At 39.7% G+C, this 21,637-nt stretch overlaps 1 protein-coding gene across 4 annotated transcripts in view; it reads left to right on the top strand.

Moving 5' to 3' along the window:
- Window positions 1-21,637, top strand: part of GREB1L (GREB1 like retinoic acid receptor coactivator) — a gene marked incomplete at its 5' end in the record, with an annotated part of 63,820 nt that overhangs the window by 3,025 nt on the left and 39,158 nt on the right. For 2 of the 4 annotated variants that reach the window (XM_082317528.1, XM_082317526.1), the window contains 8 exons: window positions 6,189-6,365; window positions 8,762-8,938; window positions 10,893-11,015; window positions 14,476-14,610; window positions 16,518-16,655; window positions 16,993-17,112; window positions 18,876-19,013; window positions 20,777-20,962. In XM_082317528.1, coding sequence (XP_082173654.1) covers window positions 6,189-6,365; window positions 8,762-8,938; window positions 10,893-11,015; window positions 14,476-14,610; window positions 16,518-16,655; window positions 16,993-17,112; window positions 18,876-19,013; window positions 20,777-20,962 — 1,194 coding nt within the window. Of the gene's footprint in view, window positions 1-6,188; window positions 6,366-8,761; window positions 8,939-10,877; window positions 11,016-14,475; window positions 14,611-16,517; window positions 16,656-16,992; window positions 17,113-18,875; window positions 19,014-20,776; window positions 20,963-21,637 lie in introns of all 4 variants that reach the window. The other 2 variants (XM_082317527.1, XM_082317529.1) reach the window with 2 other exon arrangements.

Here is a 21,637-nt window from a genome sequence, read left to right as displayed (position 1 = left end):
CTCATGAATATGCCCTTCAGAGATGTAAGACAGGATCGCTGCCATTGTTTACATCCCTTATCTTAGTTATTTAATTACAAAGACAAATAACATTAGGAAAATGTTAAATAATACTGATAGACTAATTGAAGTCACTGCAAGTGTTTGGATGCTTTAAACTAAGCATGTATTTAATTGCTTACCCAAGAGCAAAATATTGGTACTAGAACCTGCAGTTCATAGCTCCGCTTGCTGTAAAACCCATCTCCCACCTTTTAGCACAGATGGGGTGAAACCTTTTTCCCTTTTAAGGTATTTGTGCCATTTGCTTTTTCTGAATTCAGGATTTATGCCATAACCATCATATTACTTTCTGTGGTGACTTGTTTTTTTTATTCAGGTGGCTGAGTTGTCAGTCACATGGGTGCAGAAAGTAGATCTTAATGCCTTTATTCATCAGTTAAAAAAATAAGTGCCTCACAAGTGACAGTTTGTTGGATGTTCCTTCTTAGCTGGCCATAATATTAGATCCCTTAACTCTCCTGTTAGCCCATTGGAAAGAGCAAATGCATTTGCCATTGATCCTTACTATTAGTCATAAAAGTAAAGACTTTGTAATCAAGAAGAATAATGGTATTTGGGGGATTTACTTATTTTCAGGGGCTTTTTCTTCTGCTCAGCACAAACTTTTGTAACCAGTCTACCCACTCCGCAAACATAAGGACTTCGTTTTCATACAGGTGCCTCAAATATGCGAGAAAATAATAGAAGAAGCTGTTCTGAACCACTTGTTTGCTGTAGCTTTAAAAGAGGCTGTGTCTAATTTGTGGAATAGCATTTTATGCAAGCTGTGGGAAACACAATAGTAGCACCTTTCTTTTGTTAGTAAATCCTCAATTTACCTGATGCTTAAAGAAGGGCCAAGGTAGTTTCAGAAGCAATTAGGTAAGCAGGTACTTAACACCTGATCAGTTACTGTGAAGTTACAATAGCAAGTGACAGTGACCGGTAATTCATATGTAATTCTTGGAAGCTAATTCCGTATGCAAATAGCCCATTTATTGCAGTACAACAAGGGGCTGGTACCCCACATTGAAACTACTGCTTGTTACTGGTGGGGAAAGGGAAAATACATTCAAATTTCATTTTTAAGAAGATTCCAGCACTTCTAGGTGTTGACAGTTGTGGGGATACATTTTCATTTTCAGGAAGATGGGACTGGATTAATTTAAATCAAGTGATGTTGGAAAATGCAAATGTGTTCTCAGAAGCAAAACCTAATGAATTTTCTTTCAAAGAAATGCAGATATTGTCTGTAAAAGCTATTCATTATTCTTTTTTGTGACTGCTCTTGGTATTTGCAAATCTGTAATCACAATATAAATGCCTTTTCTTTATTTAAAACAAAGCTGAGATCCTGTGGGAAGATTATTTTTTTAAATGGAACAGCTCAGCTGCATGCTTTTACTTTTTATAATTACACATTGATAAACAATTTCATAAAGAGAGGCTGGTTTGTTTTAGTTGCTCCTGGATCTTCTCCTCTTCATACTTAGATGTCCATAAAAGGTACATAGGTAAATGTGACACTGAAGTGCCATTCTTTTTTCTTAAGAGTTGTATGTGTTAGTGCTGCTTGACATAGAAATTTAGGTGCAAACTCCATTATAAATTTATAGCTATGAAATGTAAATGGATTTTGCGTGTTCTAAATCTTAGACATGGGCAGCACATGTTCTGCTTGTACAGAGTCATCATGTCTTGTCTTTCCTAATGTGGAAATGGTTGTCTCTCACAGATCATTAAATATCAATGCAAAATCATGCAAAACAGTAGAAAAAGGTTTCGGGTTTCTGTGTTGCTTGCTAGTTAGAAAAATACAATTGTATATATATGAATATAGCAGAGGAAGGGGTTAATCCCTCCTTCCTCTCCCCACAGTCAGTTACTTGCTTCCAACTTAATGTTTCTCATGTGGAATTTTCTCATTCAGTTTAAAAAAGCAGCAGGAACTTAAAACTCAAAGAGTGATTTGCAGCTCCAAAAGCCAAGAGAAAGAAGGATGATGAAGGGCTCTTGAACACACCATCTGCTTGTCTTTGAAGGAAAATTCAAGACTTTTACTGCACAGAAGCAGATTTGCATTCTCTCCGTATCTCCTGGTCAAAGTAAGCCCCAGCTGTACCTGGCCAGGCTCCGCAGCCCTCCCTGGCTGTCTTGCTGCAGCTGTTGAATAAACAAGAGAAGAGCCCCCAGAGGCTCTGAGGGCCTGTCGGTGCTGCCCCCTCTTGCTGCGCACCCATCGGGACCCCTTTCCCCTCTGCGGAAGGGGAGCTGGAGGAAACCTTTTAGTGTCAACCCTGTTACTTGTCTCGCTCCCTCAGAAAACGAGGTTTCGTGAGCTCTGCTGCCCATCTGTCGGGAAGCTGGTAGCTGCTTTCTGCCACTCCTGGTAGAGAGCTAGAGATCCTAAAGGTACTGAATTTCAGCAAGATTTGTGAAGTTCAGGAGCTGGTTGGATGACACCGGTCTCCCCAAACTAATGTCCCCTGGGGCAGAAAAGTAATTATAGCTCTCCTCTTACTCAGCCTGAACGTTACAGAGGCATGTGCTGGCCAGCCAGTCTACACATACATACCTCTGATCCAGAGATGTCGCCAACCAAAGTAGAGGAGGATGCCGGAGGAGATTGTGCAAGGAGGAAGAAGGGGAACGTGGAAGGGATCTGAGAGCACTTTGGGTGGAGTAAGAGATGATATAGGGGGTAAATCTTAGGTATTGTTCGCAGATTAGGCAGGATGCAGCATTTCTACAGTACAGTCCTACATATCCTAAATGGTGGGAAAATATTAAATATATTCAGATTGACAGTCTCTCAGGTAAGAGGCTGCTGATGCCTGTGATCGCAGACTGAGATACATCAGTTTGTTTCAATGGATACTGCTAAGATGTTACCGAGTATTGCTTATAAACTTGTTAAGGTGTTGTGATGTTGTGGTGGGTTTCCTTAGGGTTTTCCTGCACCTTCTCCCCTGGGGACTCATGCAGAATGGTGGTGTGCAGCTGCTCAAAGTGTAGCTGAAGTTGTTTTCCTCCTAGCCTGGATGATAGCAGAGTCTTTGCTTCTGTCTCAGATGTTGTAGAGTGCTGGAGCATTGCTTCATCTCACTGGGAGATCAAATCCCTCGAGCATCCAAGGAGGCTCTAAGTTTCTAATGTGATCTTCAGCCCTCTCAATGTCATGTGCTCTTTCTGAAAGCAAGTCTATATTGAAACGGAACTGTTAACAACATTGACAACCAAAATCTTGCTTTCTTTGGTGTCCTAGTATGGCTATTACAAACAATTAATTCATAAGACTCTTTTTAGTCACTGTTTGTGCTTCTGGGCATTTCCTGAAAATTTTTAGGTAGGGACAAGGCTAAAGAGTAATTGTGTAAAAGCATAGGTTTAAATCTGTCTTGAAATCTTACCGCACTTGCTGTTTCGTAATCTTTATCTACAGATTTCCTGTTTGCCCACATTGTCAGCAGTGGGTAATTTTTTTTATTTTAAATCTAGATATAGAGTGGTATTTTCTAAGAATGTCAGCTACTCAGATTTCACTGAATGCCTAAATATTTAAGGCCAGTTTTGAAAATTCTGGACATAGTACCCAAATGGCATAAACATTTGAATAAGCAAATTCTGTTTTGAAGGTAAGGGAGTTTTGTTTCTATGTTTATCTGCAACTGTTTCTTTCTAAATTACATTGAAAAGTCTAGATAATACTTAGCCTGGTACCTAGCCTTCCATTTGATTAGGATCAATATGTTTCTAAGGAATACACCTTAAAAAGAGTTTAACATACTGAAATCGAATTGTATCAAAACAGAAAAGAATAAATGTTGCTTTAAATATGTAGTTTTAATGCTTTTCCTCTAAAACATAGGTTCCGTCTTATTGGTAAGTTATCACTAAAATCTGCTGATCTGTAAATAAAAACTTTAGGCACTTCGTTTTAACTCATTGGCTGGAAGCAGGCATGCGTGAGGGGTGAATCCGAGCTAGCTTTCAGCGCGAGTTTGCTGCTGCTGGAACTGAGCTGATTGAATAACTGAAGAAGCAATTCAGCCAAGAACTGGTTCAGCAAATTGTGGGTGTAGGCGCAAGACTGAACCTGCGTTGGACCCTGTTTTCAGCGAGCTGCTGCCTGCCAGGAAGCTTACGCTAGCTGACTCTGTGCATTCCGCTTTGCGCGTGCTCTTTGCCTGGTACAGTTCTGAGATAAAAACAAAAAACAACATTAGCTTTCACTGTCTTTGCTGAAGTTTTAAACTATGGGGTTTAGCGCAGTAGGTAAGAGTGCAGGCACAGATATTAGTAACGGCTGAGGTGGCTGTTGGTTAACACATTGTGTTTCCAGATACTCAGTCAGTGTCTTTCTCCAGCGGTTTGACTTTTCTTTACAATTTCTGTAACAACTGTGGAGTACTTGAATGATATTTTAAATTAAGTGTAAGTAATATATATTAATAGGTGAAGTCTTACTAGGTATTACAATAGTTTCAAATTTAATTTAATGTGTTTGTTTTTAACAATAATGTTAAAACAGGACACATTATGGTTTTTTTTGAAATATTGATTCATGCAGATGCATGCATGTGTTGTCTATGTTGTGATATTTCTATGACTGTAGTGAGAGAGAGATGGTCAATGGATAAATGTGTGGTGTCTTTGGACATCCTGAAATAGGGGGGGGCTGTTCCACCAGCTGCTGGTGGGAGAGGTGTGAGGCCAGACTGTAGCACTGATCTTGCAGCTGGAGAAGTGAGGATTGGAGGGGAACACAACAAAATAGTCTAGTTCTTCATAAAACTTGGTAGTGCTTTCATTGTCTTCTGCCTAAGGGAAATGGGAAAGCCCGGTGTGATCGTGTCCTTTCCTGTGGAGGAAGCCACACGACACTTGCTTTCTCTCACATGTGTCATTTCCTTACTTGAAAGTAGAAGTTGCTCAAGAGAAATAATGTGATGGAGCTGTACTAAAAAGTGACAGGTGACTGTGACCCCTGTAAGTCCAGTGCTGAAGCTAATGCAAGAGTCTTTGAATGTTGTTGATTTACTTAGTGGAAAGAATTTAACTTTGAAGTTGGTTTTGGTATGAGCAGAAGGTTGGACCAGGTGGACATCCAGAGGTCCCATAATTGCTCTGTGATTCAAAGTGCCCTAAGCTGTCCCATCCAGCCTTTTGAAAATCCCCACGGTGGCTGCTTGGTGGATGGCTGCCAAGCTCACCCTGAGTCCTGAGCTTGCAAGGGCCCCGTTGTGGTGCCCGGCCACAGCTCTGGGCTGCCCTGTCGTGTTTTTTTGTGTGTCCCAGCCTGCTACCTGCTCACTGCAGGACGTGGAACAGCAGAAGCTCACTCCAGTCCCTGGTTTTGCCCACTGGCTTTAGCCCTGCGTTGACCAGTAGCACAAGAACCAACGTTATGTTCTTATTTTGTGTGTGTATGTGTATTTGGGTGGGAAAAAAACAAAATGGAGACTTGAAATCATGCAGTCCATTGAGACTTCAAGAGACTCAATTGGAGACTTACTTACAGAAAACATGCTGTACATCTCTAAAACCAGTGAATTAATCTTTTGCTTCCTGGAATTCCTAAAATGTATAGACAAGTTAAAAATTAGGTTTAAAAATATTTTTCCTTTAGTAGCGAGTACTAAACTTCAGTCATCAATTTTTATCATTCCTTTTGTATTACTTAGTGATGTTTATGGACCAATGCCAGCCTGTTACAAGCAACAAAGACAAAACTGGTTCTCTTGAAAAGACTGTAAACTGAAATTTGGCAAAGAAAGAATATTCTTTGGGATATTTTAAGAGTTGTTTTCTGTTACAAAATCACAAACTTTCCTTCTTATTTTGAATGTTTTTGAAAAATTGAGTTTCTGAGCCATTCGATGTCTAGTCTTCAGAGACTTACTTCTCTACCTGAATGTCTTCAGGATCTCTTTAAAATAATGCTTATCTAGTGTCTCTGAAACCCTGAGCTAGTGGATCGGATGAGATGCTATCTCTGTTTCCTCTATTTCCCTTGAGAAGGATATATTAAAACCCTCAGTTACAGGATCAAGTTGTGAAGCCCATTTGCTTTTGGAACTGATAAAAAGAAGAAAATGAAACAAAATCTTTTGAAGATTTATCATTTGTTTTGGTTTGTTTTGTAGGTTTTTGTCAAGCAGGCAAGGATTTACGGTTAGTATCTCTGTGCATGGAGCAAATTGATATCCCAGCAGGCTTCCTGTTAGTAGGAGCCAAATCTCCCAACCTTCCTGAGCACATTCTAGTCTGCGCTGTTGACAAGCGGTTTTTGCCAGATGATCATGGAAAAAATGCACTTTTAGGTAAGAGATTTTTTTTTTCTTCGTGCCCTAATAATTCAGAGAAAAATCTCAGTTCAAAGTTATCTAAAGTCATTTCAGCTAATGACCTTCTATTAGAAATGTGTTGAGGACAGGCTTCTTTTTATTAAATTAAATCCGTAGCTGAACTTGCCTTAAAAGCCTGTTTTAAAACAAGTCCCTGATTCCACAATTAACGCTCGGTGATTTCTGTGTGGGCATAAGTCAGTTGCAGCCCTGGCATTCTAAATGTGAACTATCCATATGCTCTTTACCTCCACTGATGTTTACAGCATTTTCATTTAAGAAGAAATATGCTCATGCAACTGTAGAAGATGAGCTGTCTATTTTTCTGTGGATTAAAGGACAAATTATGCCCTTGGCTCCACCAAGAACATTGTTCTAAATAGGAGCTCTGAGGGCAGTTTCCCTCTCAAAATCCAATACATGGCGGGGGGGGAACCTTATGTCATAATTGGTTACATTTATGAGCTTTAAAATTTTAATACAAGAATGCTTCTTGGTGATTGAAGACAGGCATATGTGCACCTAGATTTCCTGCCTAGCTCACAACTGGTACACATTTTAACAGGCTAGTAAAAGTGATTTAATGTATTTTGGCTCCTTTAGCCTGTTTTGAATTTACTCTCTCGTTTCTCCCTCCAGTCATTGTGCTGCCTAGAATATATTCAGAAAGACCTTTCAACAGGGAAGAATTTACAAAAAAGCATAAATACCCTGATTTAACCACACCGTTTAAATTCTGGTCCAAACTAGCAATATTTTGCATAACTGTTGAAAACACCTCCTTTTTGTACTTATGAGCTTTAACACTATTTCTCCTTTAAACCCATTTAATGTGCTGCTACACACTGTAAACCTTTGGACCTAAGGCAGAAATCCCACTGGCCTGAGTTAGATGGGAGCTGTGGTGTGATGTGCCGTTGCTGGGTGCAGTTGGGGACATGGGATCGTGGGGTACTCTGTGGTTCCTGTGGGTTGCAAGGGAGAAGGGAAGGACTGATTCAGTCCCAGGAGAAACAGAATGAAGAAGTCTACCTCTTGGCATCCTCAGCAACATGATGGTAAAAGATGATAATGAGGCACAGTAAGGCTGAAGACAATGGCCTAATTAATAAGAGTTCTATGGAAAATGCTTTTTTTCAAGAAGTCCGAATATCTTTTTCATAAAACTATGAATTTGGCTGACAGGTGAGTGTAGGAACCAGTATTCTCCAAGGTGCTTGGCATTGTGGAAAATAATGATACTAGTGAGGATGAGAAATTGGTTCTGTTACAGATCTTGAACTGATTAGTAAATGGAAAGAAACAAAAATAAAGCATTTCTATTAGGTACTCATCAGCCCAGCATTTATTAAAAATCGTTATTGATGTTCCAAAAAGAATACAAAATATTTTTGCATTAAGGTTTGAAAGTGCTTCAGAGATGAGTGGAGTGGCAAATAAGCCAGAGGAGTTTAATTCTTCAGCATTAGATAATAGAGGGCTTATTCAAACAAGGATTTTAAGGCAGGCCCATTTCAGAACATACCCTGTGCTTTGTTCTAGGAGATGTTAGACCACTGCCGTCTGTGTGCAACATTGCCATTAACATAGTTGTGAATGGCGGTGGAAATAAGGGTGCATATAATCCTCAGTCTGGACCCTGTCCTCCAGACTTCAACTCAAAATTTCACCCCCTTCTGTGAAATCATGTTGGAAACATTGCAGAAAAGCAGTCTTCTGCTGTTATTCCTAAATATCTTACTTTCATGAAAGGTTGTAGGTTTTCAAAAAAACTTTCTGAAGCACTCCTAACTTTTGCCATGACAATCTTGACATTAAATAATTGCTTTTAAGACCTTAGTAAGTTGTAAGGTCCAGCTTACTTGGAAAGTGCCTTGTATAAGGAGCATCAGAGAAAATTCACTAGATATTAAGGTTAATTTTAGCCACATGAAGTTGTAGTGGCTACTATGGGTTAGCCACTGTTTTGAGAGAGGGAAGCATGCATCTTGGATTCTATGTTTTTTAATGTAGAAATGTGGAAGTAAAATCGGCAACATCATAGAGATTTCCTAGCCTGGCATCATAGCTTCCCCTCTCCAAGCAGTTGTTCCTCTCTGCACTGTGTAGAGTGGAAAGTTGGCGGTAGGCTTTTGGCATGTTAGTATGACCTAGAAAGATGGAAGAGTTTCAGAAAAGCTAAGACTGAAATCTGCCTGCGTTTGGCTGCTTCCTGACACGTGCGTGCTGAGCAGGGCATCTACAGAAGCTGTCTGGCTGGAGGCCTTCAGTCGCTCTGAACTGGATAGGCAGGTAGGTTAAAATGGCCTTATTCCTAGCAGATAGCACCACTCATTTAATCTGTGTGTGTACCTTCTGCTTCATTCTTCCAGGATTTTCTGGGAATTGTATAGGCTGTGGAGAAAGAGGATTTCGATACTTCACAGAGTTTTCCAATCATATCAACCTGAAATTAACCACTCAGCCAAAGAAGCAGAAGCACTTAAAGTACTACCTAGTAAGAAGCTCCCAAGGTGTACTGTCAAAGGGACCCCTTATTTGCTGGAAAGGTAATGAAGGTGCCCATTCACTTAGGGGTTTTTTTATTCTATTAGTGTGACGTTGAATGAAAAATTGAAAGTTGCTGTTAAAAATGTGTGCATTGAAACGTAACTGTGGAAGATGAACTTTTTACTGCTTGAAGGAAAAATTCCCACTGATTTCAGTGAAGTCTTGATTTTGCCAAAGAGGTTTATTTAAGTCCTAATAGTAATCATGCAATCGTAAATGGTCTCCCTCAATCTCCCTATGCTTTCAGTGGGAGCCCTAAATCTATCCTTCTTGGGATGTGCAGCCATCTTGGTAGAAGAAACAAGGTTGCTCAGTCTACTGATTCTTTTCTGTGCCTGAAGCAAGATGACTCACAGCCAGGGCTCCAACATTGGCTTTCTACTGATATTCATCTTAGCAGGTGCAATTCAATCTGTCCAATGCCTGAGGATAGCTAGCACACCATAGGATTAAGAAAGCTCAGGTCACTGATCTCAGGGAAAGAGGAGAAATCTTGCATACTCTTGCCATTTACGGTGTGCTTTACACTTGGGTTACCCTCTACTGGGTGCCATATTGTTACGTACTAAAGAGATGACATTTGTGACCCCAAGGCAAGGTAGCCATGGGGTCTGTTATTGGAAGATGAAGGTTTTTGGAGCTAGAGCCATGCAAACACTCAAGGAGAGAATGGTTTACCTACTTTCTCTCTACTGAGTTGGTATATATGCAGACTGCTTGTCTTCCTCAGCTGTGGTCTCACTCAGTAAAGACAGAGGTTGAACTGGTGCCTTTTGCCAAAGAGGATGATGTGAGGAGAGGAGAAGCTCCACAGGAGGACTGACACACATCTGAAGAGTCACATCCTCATGTGAATGGCAGCATGACACCAGAGAGAGATGGTTATCACCGACCTGTATGAGTGATTATAGTACTGTATCAGTGGTTCAAAGGGATCCTGGCTTCAGCTGCTTTTCTCAGTTACAAGTATAATTAACTGCTGCTTTAGAGTGGATGTGTTTTTCAGCAGCATTTTTCACAAAAACTACAGAAAGATATAACCTGGTAGTCTCTTTTTGAAGTTCCAAACACAGAAAAAGGAAACCTTATTTAAATGTTGTAATCCTTTTTCTGAACCCCCTCCCTGATGCTCATGTGGTTGGGGTTGGTGCGTGTCCTGGTAAACGCAGTGAGGTGTAACGCACATGTGGAAGAGGCAGATACCGAGGTCGCTTTTGGTTATATGCTGGTTGCAAGTGTTCTGAACACCCATGAAAGTTTAGAAAATTGACCAAGAAATCGACCTCATGGGTATTATTTTGACAGGCTCTATCCCCGTATTGCTACCATCCATCTGGTAACCCTTCACCCTTTACTTGCATTAAAGGTCTAATTAGAAGAAGAGAAATGCTTTTAAACACCTCCTTCTCTTCAAACAAAACCTGATTAGATCTCAGTTTTAAAAATGGATTAATGTGTGATTTTCAAGGTGACTTTCTCCTCCCTCAATTCAGTTTCCATTCAGACAGACACTCACAGCACTGAGATCTCCCTGAAGGTTTTGTGGAGGCATACTGACAATCTGGGTTTCAGCACAATTTCTCCTTTAAAGGGCAACGTATGATGGTTTGTATAAAGGTTGTGCCACAGAAGTCGCTGAGTGTTTCCTGGGATATGTCCAATACCTTCAAATCTCTTGGAAGCTGCGAACTGAGGGCTCTTGCCATTTTGCAGCATCTGGTCTGTATTTGCCTGGCCCTCTGAGTGGCCCCCAGGGAGATTTTCTTAATTAGAAGACAAAGTTGACTAAACTGCGAGAGCCGGATTTTCGTTGAATGCTGCCATTTGCCGCTGTTTGTTGTACGTGCTGTATGTATGCTTTTAACGTTTTGTCACCTTTCGCCACCGTGTTGCTGAACTTTCCTACTGGAAGGCAGGCCTTGTTAATATGTACTATAGCTGCTTCGTTTGCAGAATGTAGAAGCAGGCAATCATCTGCTGCTAGCCTCTCTGCTAAACCAAATTCTTCGGTGTCACCGTCCGCGACCCCAGAGGGTGGATCAGCTAATGGATACAAATCAGGGTTCACTCAGACAGGTAGGAGCTGAAAGTGCTATAAAGATAACCATTGGGGGTGGTAAGTTACCTCAGATATTGTTGGTTCAGAGATGCTGTAAACAACTGGGTATTTACCTCAAGCCATATATAGATTACAGTGGGGAGGATGCTTTTCAAAATTTGCTTTGTGAAAGATTAAGACCCAGGTGAGGCTGAAGGTTAACTTAGTCCTCGTAAGAATAGTTGATTAAGAAGTATTAAAAGATCTTTTTATCAATTCATTTGATTCTGTGTCTCCCTTTGTTTGTTTCATTTAATTTTTTGTGGATCTCAACTTGAATTACACATTTATCGGGAGGTGTTTACTTAGTATATAGGCGAGGTTATTTGTCTTGAAAAGGGAAATAATCTTTTGGGGTTGGGGGGCAGCTTTTATTTATTTGCTTGCTTATTTATTTATTTATTTATTTAAATTGTATTTCACACAAGGGTGTACTTAGAATAGCAATTTCCCCATACACATACAGTGGTTTTGTGTTATGCGAGCTAGCATGCATCTCATAACTGTTCTAGAAAGCTATTAATGACATACTTAAACAAGGAGAAACTATAAAAATCAAATGGACATTGGCTGACAGAGGAGCAGCATCTAAATTTCTTTTATTTATTTATTTATTGCAAAGAGCCGAGGTGCTTTTCTTTGAGCTTTTTTTCTCATTGCTTTACTGTAGCTTCATCTATGCTGTTACATGTTTTTGTGTCTGTTTGTGCTATTTTTTGGAAAATTAAAAACAGGAGAAAACTTTCTCTTAGTTGTTGTAATTGGTTGATACGTATGTACCAGAACATATATTTCTCTAGAGGAGTATGAAATGCAGATGAAAAAACAAGATTGTTAAAGTACTTCTTCCACTTACAAAGAATGTTAAAAAGGAATAACAAATAAAAGCCGAACATATGCATTCTTATGAAATTGTAATCAGTGATCAGTCTGTTCAGAGATGCTTTCCCCAGGTGGTCACCCCTGCTTCTGTTTAGGAAGCTGTATGCTTTAGGCTTTGGTGAAAATGAAATGAGAGTGTTGTTTAAACATCTGCATTTCATTGCATGATCTGTTGGCTTCCAGATCCTGGCATGAGAACTGTGCAGATGCATGAGAACCTATTTATTTGAAACAACAAGTGATCCAGTATTTGCACAGCTTTGTCTTCTGTTGTACCTGCCAAGTTAATAGATACACCTTTTATATGCTGCTTTCTCCTTATCACTCAGTGCGCTTTTCAGTCTGCTCGGTGTTTCTGTGTGTCACTGTTTGTACTCTTAGGTCACAGTCGTCCAAACCTTTTCATCTCCTTCTACTGTTATCTTCTAGCGAAGATAATGCCACATGCATACATACGAATCCCCTGTGACCAGGAGAAGGGGGGAGGGCACCTTTTTTTGGTGGCGTGAATTCTGACATGTGTCGCCCGTGATGGAGGTCTGACTTTATCTCTCCTAGGCTTTGCATAGCTGTACTTTGAATTCTCTGTTGTTTAAAAACAGGAATACTTATTAGCAAGCTGCTTTCTGAAATCGTTTTCAGTTTATTGTCAATTCATACCCGTTTTATCCTTTTAAAGCTGTGTAAATATTTCCTGTTTTCTGCCCTTGTAAGTGAGCGCTTCACTCTCCAAGTTCTAGAAGACACCTGTAGGTAGACAGCTATGGGCACACACAGAGTACTGCACTGAAATGGTGATTTCGTGATGGAAATGACAGCACAAGAGAATTTCGAAATACCATAGTTAAAGCTGAGAGTACGGTGTGGCCGTGACATCGCAGTCAGGTGTCGAGTCCCCCTTTCAAAACGCCATGGGGAGATGCAGTTCCGTTGTAGAGGAGAGGCAACTGGCAATGCAAAAATGGCTGAAACCTTGAGCAGAATCAAATATTCAGTTTTTAGGCAGACACACAAGAGGGAAAACTTCAATTCAGGTGTTAAAAGGGTGTTAAGAAACTAGAAACAGGGTTTTACAATAGAAAGATGAACAGTTTTAATAGCTGGTAGTACTACAAGTTCTGCTTACATACCGGTGTGATGTTTAAACATATACCAGCTACATCTGCATTCATAGGTAAAATTTTAAGAAAATATACTAGAACTAGAGAGAAGAAAAAAAATACCTAAAGCTTTTGGACAGCTTACTGTGAGGAAAGCTTTATCACTACGTATTTGCTACATCGTATTTAATGAGAGCCCAGCGTTTTCCTGCAAAGCCCCTGACCTGGTGGTCTATTTTGTTAGCCAGTCAGCGTATTTCCTGTGAACGTGGACAAGGTTTTCTGGCGGAGCAGGAGCAGCAGAGGCTTCTGTGTTCGTTCCTCGTCCCAGTTGCTCCGTCTGGCAAAGCAGACTCTCCTCCCCATCCTCCTTCGCCAAATGGTGTGTGACCTGAGGGTGAATGTATTTGGCAGATCAAGTTGGTCTTTGCCGTCTGTTTTCTTTCCCTGGCTGTTTTACTAGGACATCTGTAGGTGAACTTAGCCTGCTTTGCCTACTTGTTGCAAACTGCTTTCTGGACAAACGCTGAGTTAATATTCTTTCACCCCAGTTATAAGAATTTGCATTTGTCAGTGTGTCAGCATCCAAATGTCGAATTTTTCTTGAAGTAAATTGCGGATATTAAATGCCTGATGATAAAGTAGGGGCCTACATGCTGAGAGGTTTGGAATCAGTTCTGATATGCAGTTTTATACTGGGCAAGTATTAGAATTTGTTTGTGCTTCGGTTTATCCATCTATAAAATAAGGCTAATATTTTTCAGCCTTGGTAAAGTGCTCTAACAAGTTGCTGTTTGTTAATTCATGCAAAGGGTTTGGGCTCAGATGCTCTTCATTTCTTACCCAGACTTATAAATGAACATACACTTTTCGTAGCCTTATGGACAGTAGTGCTGTAAGGAGATTATGTATTTGATTTTTTTTTTCTGCCCTAAGTCAAGCTCAGCTGTGTCTGACAGAGGTTCGATAACTTGTTCTTGAAAATCTCATGTGACGGAGATTCCACAGCCTTTTTAGGCAACTTATTCCAGTGCTTATTGCCTGTGCTTGCTGGGGGCAAGTCACATAAGCTCTTTGCCTTCGCTTTCTCATCTGTAACATGGGATAGCTGTGTTTACTTGCCTATCCCACAGCAATATTTTGAGGAGCAATGAGGTAGCCCTTTCTACAGTTAAAATATGTTTTGAGTGTATGTGAATACAAAATACAGTGAAAGAGATCAATCAGTAGATCATGAGATTCTATAGAAATGCCCGCTTAAACGTTTGTTACAGCTCCTAAAAGATACCGACACATGACGATTTCTTATCAGTGTAAAAAAATCGTTTGCATTATATGTAGAGATGAGTTTAGATAAATGTGTATGACTGTTCATGTGTATATAATACAAATCATATATGGACATACATGTATATAATTTTCAATCATTACTTAACTGAACAACTTCTTTTCTCAGATTCTTCAGTATTTAGTCCAGCAAAAGCATCTTCTGCTGTTAACTTAAGTGGAACTCAAGACCCATCCCGGAACAAGAACGTCGTGAAACCTCTGGCCCTGTCAGTACAGCTCGTCGGAAAGGCATTTGCTGCAGGTATGGCTTTGCTTTCCAGGATAGCTGAGAGCCAAGGGAATTATCAGCTTAACAGCCAAGAAATAAGGGAGTCATCTTTTTGGTGGAAAATGGAAAGGAAAACATTCACTACACTACCATTCTCCAAAACTCTCATATTCTTGCAGTCCTCTGCACAGAAATTTTCCATGGCTGTTACTGTCCCCAAACTGAGCCACACCTTGGCTTTCAGATTTGACATTCTGGTAAAAACGTATGTCATATCCCTCTTTGCACTTCCTAAGATACCTAAGAGAGCATAAAAGCCACCTCTTGATATGACACTGATTCTTGCCTCAGTAACTCAAAGCTGTGTGTTGTTCTGCATTTGTAACAGGTATAGTTCCTCCAGATACATTTAATGGAATTTAGTCTCATTTAAAGGAGTTTTAATATTTGTGCTGTTTTAATTATTTATTTCTGTATTTTGTGTTCAATAAATTAGAACCCTCAACTGTGGCCTCTAAATCCCTCACTGGTATTCTGTTGTGATATTCTGATTGTTTATTACTTTAGCTGGTTAGTCCTTTAAGCAATGAAAAAAAAAAAATCACACTTACTACAGGGAAGTACGCTTGAATAAGAAAAAAAAAAATATTTGGTTTATATATGCACATGAGCATTACATTTTATACATGATGTATTACATCTGCTATTTTATACAATATATATTGTTATATATACATAATATTATTATACTGTATCTAATGAATCATTAACAGTGCTTTGTGTAAAATACCCTTTTCTCCTCTGTACTTGTGTAAGAAAGAGAATTTATCATGCACTGAAATTACTTCCCACCATTTCAGTGACTTCTGTAACTGACCCATGCCCGCCGTATCTATCCATACCAAATCATTGACTCAGGGTACAAATGGAGAGTTTACAATGGGCAAGTGATGTTATTCAAATTTTGCTAATTGGCAACCTGGGAATCTTGTGCCTGAATTTATTTGGATGACTGTGGCTGGAGAGTTCCCTGCTACAGTGTTTTGTGCTAAATACCCACATCTGAAATGCTTTCTGTTGTGGCTGACATCAGCAAGCTGCTGCACCATCTCCTGCTGTTGCTCCTGGAATACGTTCCTGGAGCAAAATCCTTGTGGACCTGGCAGAAACGGCAAGAAGCTGTAGTCCCCATGGAGCTCCGTGTCTGCTCTATGTAGCTTATGCATTTTTTTTTTTTCCTCCTGCAAAAACTAGGCTCTGAAAAAGAATAAGAAGGAGCTCAGAAGCATGAGGATAACTTCTTGTCATCCTCTGTTGTTGTAGTTTCATTTCGTGATCTCGATATAGTGGGTCCTGCCAGGGTGTGAGACCTGCTGGGACTGGAGGATTGTCTGAGGCAAAGGTAGCAAAATACAGCATAGTTTGCCTCAGTAATGCTCAGAGCATGTGTACTTTACAGTGAACTGTCCTCCTCTGCCCAGTCTCCCTTGCTAAAGCTTTAGATTAGAGCCCTATAGTGAATTACTGTGTGTGGCACATGGACGACTGGCAGAAAAACGTACCGATGCACCAGAGAGGCTTAGAAATCTTTACAAACTGAATTCGTTATATGCATTTTTTTAGATTTTCAGTGCTTAAAAAAATGTGTCACAAACTTCCCAATAATTTTTTTGTGTGTGTAATTTTCTATTTTGTTTTAGTGGGGTTTGTTTTCCACCTATTCTCCCCACCCTGAAATCTGGACACTGCGTTTCAAGGTTAGGATTTTGCAGCCTGTGTCCAGATTATTTGCCAAGTACACTTCATGCTTTCCCTGGAGTATGTTTCTTTCAGTCACGCATCTTGCCCTGTTCTTTTGTGTCTGCATGGGGCCGTATTATTTTGTTTGTTTGTTTTCAAGATTGTCTCAAGTCATACACTCTGTATTTTGTTATACTCAGCTCCTCTTTCGCTGCGTGCCACTGATGTTGCTAATGGAAACGCTAATGGAGGAAGAAATAATGTATTGAGTTCTACAGTCTCTCGGCCAATGCCTCACTCGACATCTCCAAGCCCTGGCTGTGCAGCTGGAGACCAAGGTAAAGAAAACCTCTCCGTTCTTTTATTTTAAGCTGCACTGGCTGTTGAGGCTGAAATTCGTGATTTCGTTCTTCTTCCCGTCATTGCTGTTTCTGCAATTCAGTCTTTACAGATCCATTTGGTTTTTGGCATGACCATTAATGATAATGCTGTACTTTTTAACACAGGTAACAACATTTTTCACATCATAGTCTGGCTTCGTGTAAATCTAGGTGTAAACCTCTGACGCTCTGTGGCATGATACCAGCTCAAGACCAATGTGAAATGGAAATGGGGGCTGGAATCTGGTCATTTGGGAAGATGAGGTTTAGAATTAGTTTTTGCTTTCCTTCTCAGCATCGATGTCCAGTTCTGGACCACCAAAGAAACGTCACCGGGGATGGTCTCCTGGGTCCCCCGTCCCTCCTCCTGGTTTAGCGGTACCTGTTCCTACAATTCGGCCTTCAGCAAGAACAGGTAAAACTTGAATCATGCAGATTTCATTTGTGGAAAGCTGTACTCAGCCAGACCAGTAGCCCTGTGCTGCTTCTCTGAAGTGTTGCACAGAAAACATAACTAAGCTTGTTGAAGTAGTTAAGGACACCATGGAGAGTTTTTCAAATGCCCCAGAAAAACACATGTGATTGCCTGGTCCTTGTTGCCATAATCTAAGATGGGACAATGGGAAAGTAAAATTACTGGGGGAGGGAGAGGAAAGGAAGAGGAAAGTAATATTAATAAGGATCCAAAGCTATCTAAGTCAGTCCCCCAAAATGTAACTCAGTTCTTCTAAAATTGTGCAGGTGTATGGATATATGAACATATTTGCAGGATTTCCATTAGCCTTCACCTTGAATGTTGTGTCTCAATCTAGTGTGACATGCTACAGAAACAGTACACTCAGTTCCTGCACAGGAAAAAGGGCTTTATATAATTTTGGCCTAACAAAGGACACTGATGTCCACTAGGTCATCTTTAGTGAAAAGCATAAAGTTTGTGAGACCAGATGTCTATTGTGCCTGGAAAAGCTATAAGAGGGATATACAACACCACGATATTAATGTGTTTAAATACGGATTAAATATGAGTATGTGTGAATACTCATCAATATCCATGTAGGTGCCTCTTTATGATAGCTATCAACAAAACTGTTCACTATTTAAGCACTTTTCAGTTGTGGGATTCAGAATACTTTGTAAAGGGGAATAAGCAATTACTTATTTTGGTCTCTGTAGAGTGGGAGAATAAATATACAAGGAAGAAAAAAAAATTGTCAATATGCACAATGTATTTTTAACTCTGCTTTGGCGGGCTTGATTTTGAGATATTTTGGAATTGATTTTCAGAGATGTTCGTCATGGGAAGAAGGGTTACATGGTAGTGCAGGCCTGCCTACTTGAGCACCTCAAATCAGTCGCAGCTTTTGTAGATTTCTAGCTTCAGACACCTGCCAAAGATACGTGATATAAGGCAGTCTCCTCCCTTCTGTTGAGTTTGTCTCCACAAATCCACTACCTCTGCTGTGTACTCCATTTTCCATGAGTCTTTTGTAGTGTTTTTTTCTATTGGATAAACAATTCCATGGCTAAAACATATGCGTGGATGCATTCATTCTTGCTGCCTAGGATGCTTGTTTGGTGGCATTGTTTGAAAAATCTGTTACAAACCACCAAATGAAGCCTGAGAAACTTCTGAAACAGACCTCATGCTGAAACCTGATTACAGATTACAAAATTCTTGCACTTCCTTTCTTTTTACTTGTGAAAGCTGCTTTTGCTCTTTCGTGAGTAAAGCCTAATTTTTATCCTTATAGCAACTAAGGACAACTTTGAGATTTTGGCCTGTATTTGTTTTTCTTATCTACATACATTCTATGTCAGAAGTCAGAGCAGTCTCTTCCCTTGTATTGAGAGGCAGTACTGAGAAGTAGCCTCTGTCCTAGAGGTGGCCTTTTGGCTTAGTACTTGGCTTTGTTTGAAGATGCATATTCAAACCTGTGTTTTCCTCTCTTGTTCCCACCAACAATACAGTGGTCAGAAAAAGTTTTATTTTAGGGGTGGGGCTACAGGAGGATATAGGCTCTTAATTTAAATTACTTAAAACTATAGCAGGAAATGCAGAGACCTTTTGAATTTTATTACAGTAAGTGATCTGCAGTAATTTTTTCTTATTTGTTCATACGGCCAAATCACAGTATGAGCCTTTTAGTAATGGAAGCTTCTCTTTTCTTTATTTTATAGAGCCTCTTTTGTCAGTCCCAGTTCCTCAATCCATGTTAACTGGAATTTTACAGCCTCAACCCATCCCAGCAGGGGAGACTGTAATAGTTCCTGAAAACCTGCTGAATAACTCGGGAGTCAGACCAGTGATTCTGATAGGTAAGTCTTACACCGGGGAATCAAATGCTGCATTTTGAATAAATGCATGTTCCCCTAGCAGAGGGAGTTTTTTGATTTCTTTTTGTTGGTTCTGGCATTCAGTACAATACAAAGTCAGTTGGTCACGGATAGTTTGCTTTAGTTGCTCAACACTTAAAATTGGAAGTTAAGGGATTTCTGGAGAACCTGATTTGCAAACGGATCACAACTAGGTCAAATTTATATAAAAACTGTGGCCAAATTGAAGTTTTGTACAAATAAGATTTTTGTAAAACCCAGGAATAGAAATATTTCCATGTAATGAAAATAGCTTTCCAGTGTAAACAACTTAAAAAACAAGCAAATATTTCCTGCAGCATTTATAGTCCAGATCTTGAAGCCCAGGGATTCTGCATGAGAACCTGAAAATTTATTCAAACTGACTACTCAGAAATGAATCATGCTAACTTTTTTTCTTTTGTAGTCCATGCTTCTTGTAAGCAACTGAGATAACAGATCAGGCTTTTAAAATCTGTTAGCTGTATAAAGTACATTGTTAACCCTTAGAAAGACATTGCTTTTACTTTAAAAGTATGGCTCATAATGCGAATATCCCTTTCAAGCTGAGCTACTTGGGCATACTATATAACAAAGATGGGTCGGCTAGTACTGCCAAAATTTTTTTGGCTCTTTAAGTCTCTTTTTCAGTCCAGCATCATACAGATGGTTGTATAAAGTAGCTTCAGTGTTAACAGAACATGCCTATGAATACAATCCATGGAATAATTTATCATTCCTGAAGAAATGGAGAAGTTCTCCAAGTCCTCACTTGCACAGATACTCCTAATACACACAATTCCCAGAGAATTAACAGGGCCGTGTACTAGTAAAAAAACCGTCAACGATAGGGTTACTGGTTTGTTTTGTGTGGCGGTGTTTTCTAGAAGCCTATTCTAAAGCTCTAGCATGGTGCTCTAATGGTTTTCAGAGAAACGCTTCCTTACTAAAGATGAGGGTGCCTACAGTCATCAGCTTAAGTGCAAATTGAATGCAGCCCTTAGGCTTTTGGAGAGTTGCCAGTGAAGTCCTCAGTTAGGCTAAATGTTAGTGGCCCTGAGAAACAGCGTCCTATTAATAGTACAGAACCAGATGTACCCAAATGGATGGGTTTGGCAAAATCTTGTGTGGAAAGTTTTTTTTAAAACGAAAACTTTCTCGAGGAAAAGAGGAATTAGGCTGTGCTTACGTGCTTTACCTTTCAGAACAGCATGTTTAGTTGTTGATGTTTATTTAACCTGTTTATGAAAACAGAGTGGAAATGTGGCAAAAAAGTGAAATTAATCACAGCAGTACCACAGTGGCCGAGTCAATGCTAATGTGACTTATGCTGCTCTTATAATGTTAAGATCAATGTACTTTTGCTTCCATTGATTTTTCTTTTTTGTACACTATATTATGGAGAATCTGTACTTAAAGGTCAGGGTAAGACCCAAATACATAATATTCTCATTTGTATTTGGATAGCAATGATTATCCTTCTGGTATACGGTTATTGTTAGTTTTTGCAAATCTATGTGATCGCTTGTTGTAAATACAGCAAAGGATCACTGGCCTATCTCATTTATTTTGTAAGCAATTATAATGCCAAGAACAGTCACCGATGCAGTATATCTTGCAAGATAACATTAAGGAGAGGGTTGGAAATGTATACATTGTGCAAGATTTCATGTAGTGGCATATTTTGTGAATTTCTGGGGATTTTTTTTTTCTTTCTTTTATCAAAGGTTATGGCACTTTACCTTATTTCTATGGAAATGTTGGTGATATTGTTGTGAGTCCCTTGCTGGTGAATTGCTACAAGATTACACAGCTGGAAAACAAGGATTTGGATCTCTTGGGTTTGACCAGCAGTCAGCTGCTAAGTGTGGAGAATATGATACTTCTAACTATTCAGTATCTTGTCCAACTAGGTAAGCAATTTGTCATAAGCACTTGTTTTTACTTGTGACTGTCCTTTTTTCTCTCCACCCTCTTTCCGTCGGTTTCAGAGCTAATTTTCTGGCTATTTTTGTGCCTGGAAGAGGTAAGTGGCTCCATCTAGTGTGTGTGACTTTGCTACTTTGTTCATCAGGCTGAAAAAGTGAAATGAATTTAAAGGCTGATACTGCTTCTGCTCTCCATATGGGGATTGACCAGGTCACCTTTGTGAAAATGGATTTGCAATGCAGATAACTCATTTGCTTAGGGTATCAAACCATCAGTTATCACAGCTCTTTCTAAGGACACTCAGTCTGTTTTATTCAGTTTTGTGACAAATGCTGGCAGATGTGTGATGATCATCATTGTTTTGGTGACAGCACCGTTTACATGAAAACCACATTTGTTATTCAGACTAAGGCAAGTGATTCAGTGAGTATCTCATTCTTGTAAATCTTTTTGAAATGGACTCTTTGCAAGTTGGAGAGCAAACCAGCAAACCACATTTTATTTCTCTTATTGCGGGTCCAGATATTCTTCCCTACCTTAGGGTAAAAATCAGCAGTAAGGTTTTAGAAGTTAAAGAATAATGCAGGATAGTGTTGGGAAACTTCTCACAGCAGTCTCAGTCTTAACTTCTGTATTTGAAAAGATACGGCTCATCATAG

The sequence above is a fragment of the Platalea leucorodia genome (genome assembly GCF_965183815.1).
Source record: "Platalea leucorodia genome assembly, chromosome: 1".
Classification (NCBI taxonomy): Eukaryota; Metazoa; Chordata; class Aves; order Pelecaniformes; family Threskiornithidae; genus Platalea; species Platalea leucorodia.
This window is presented reverse-complemented; position numbering and strand designations above follow the sequence as displayed.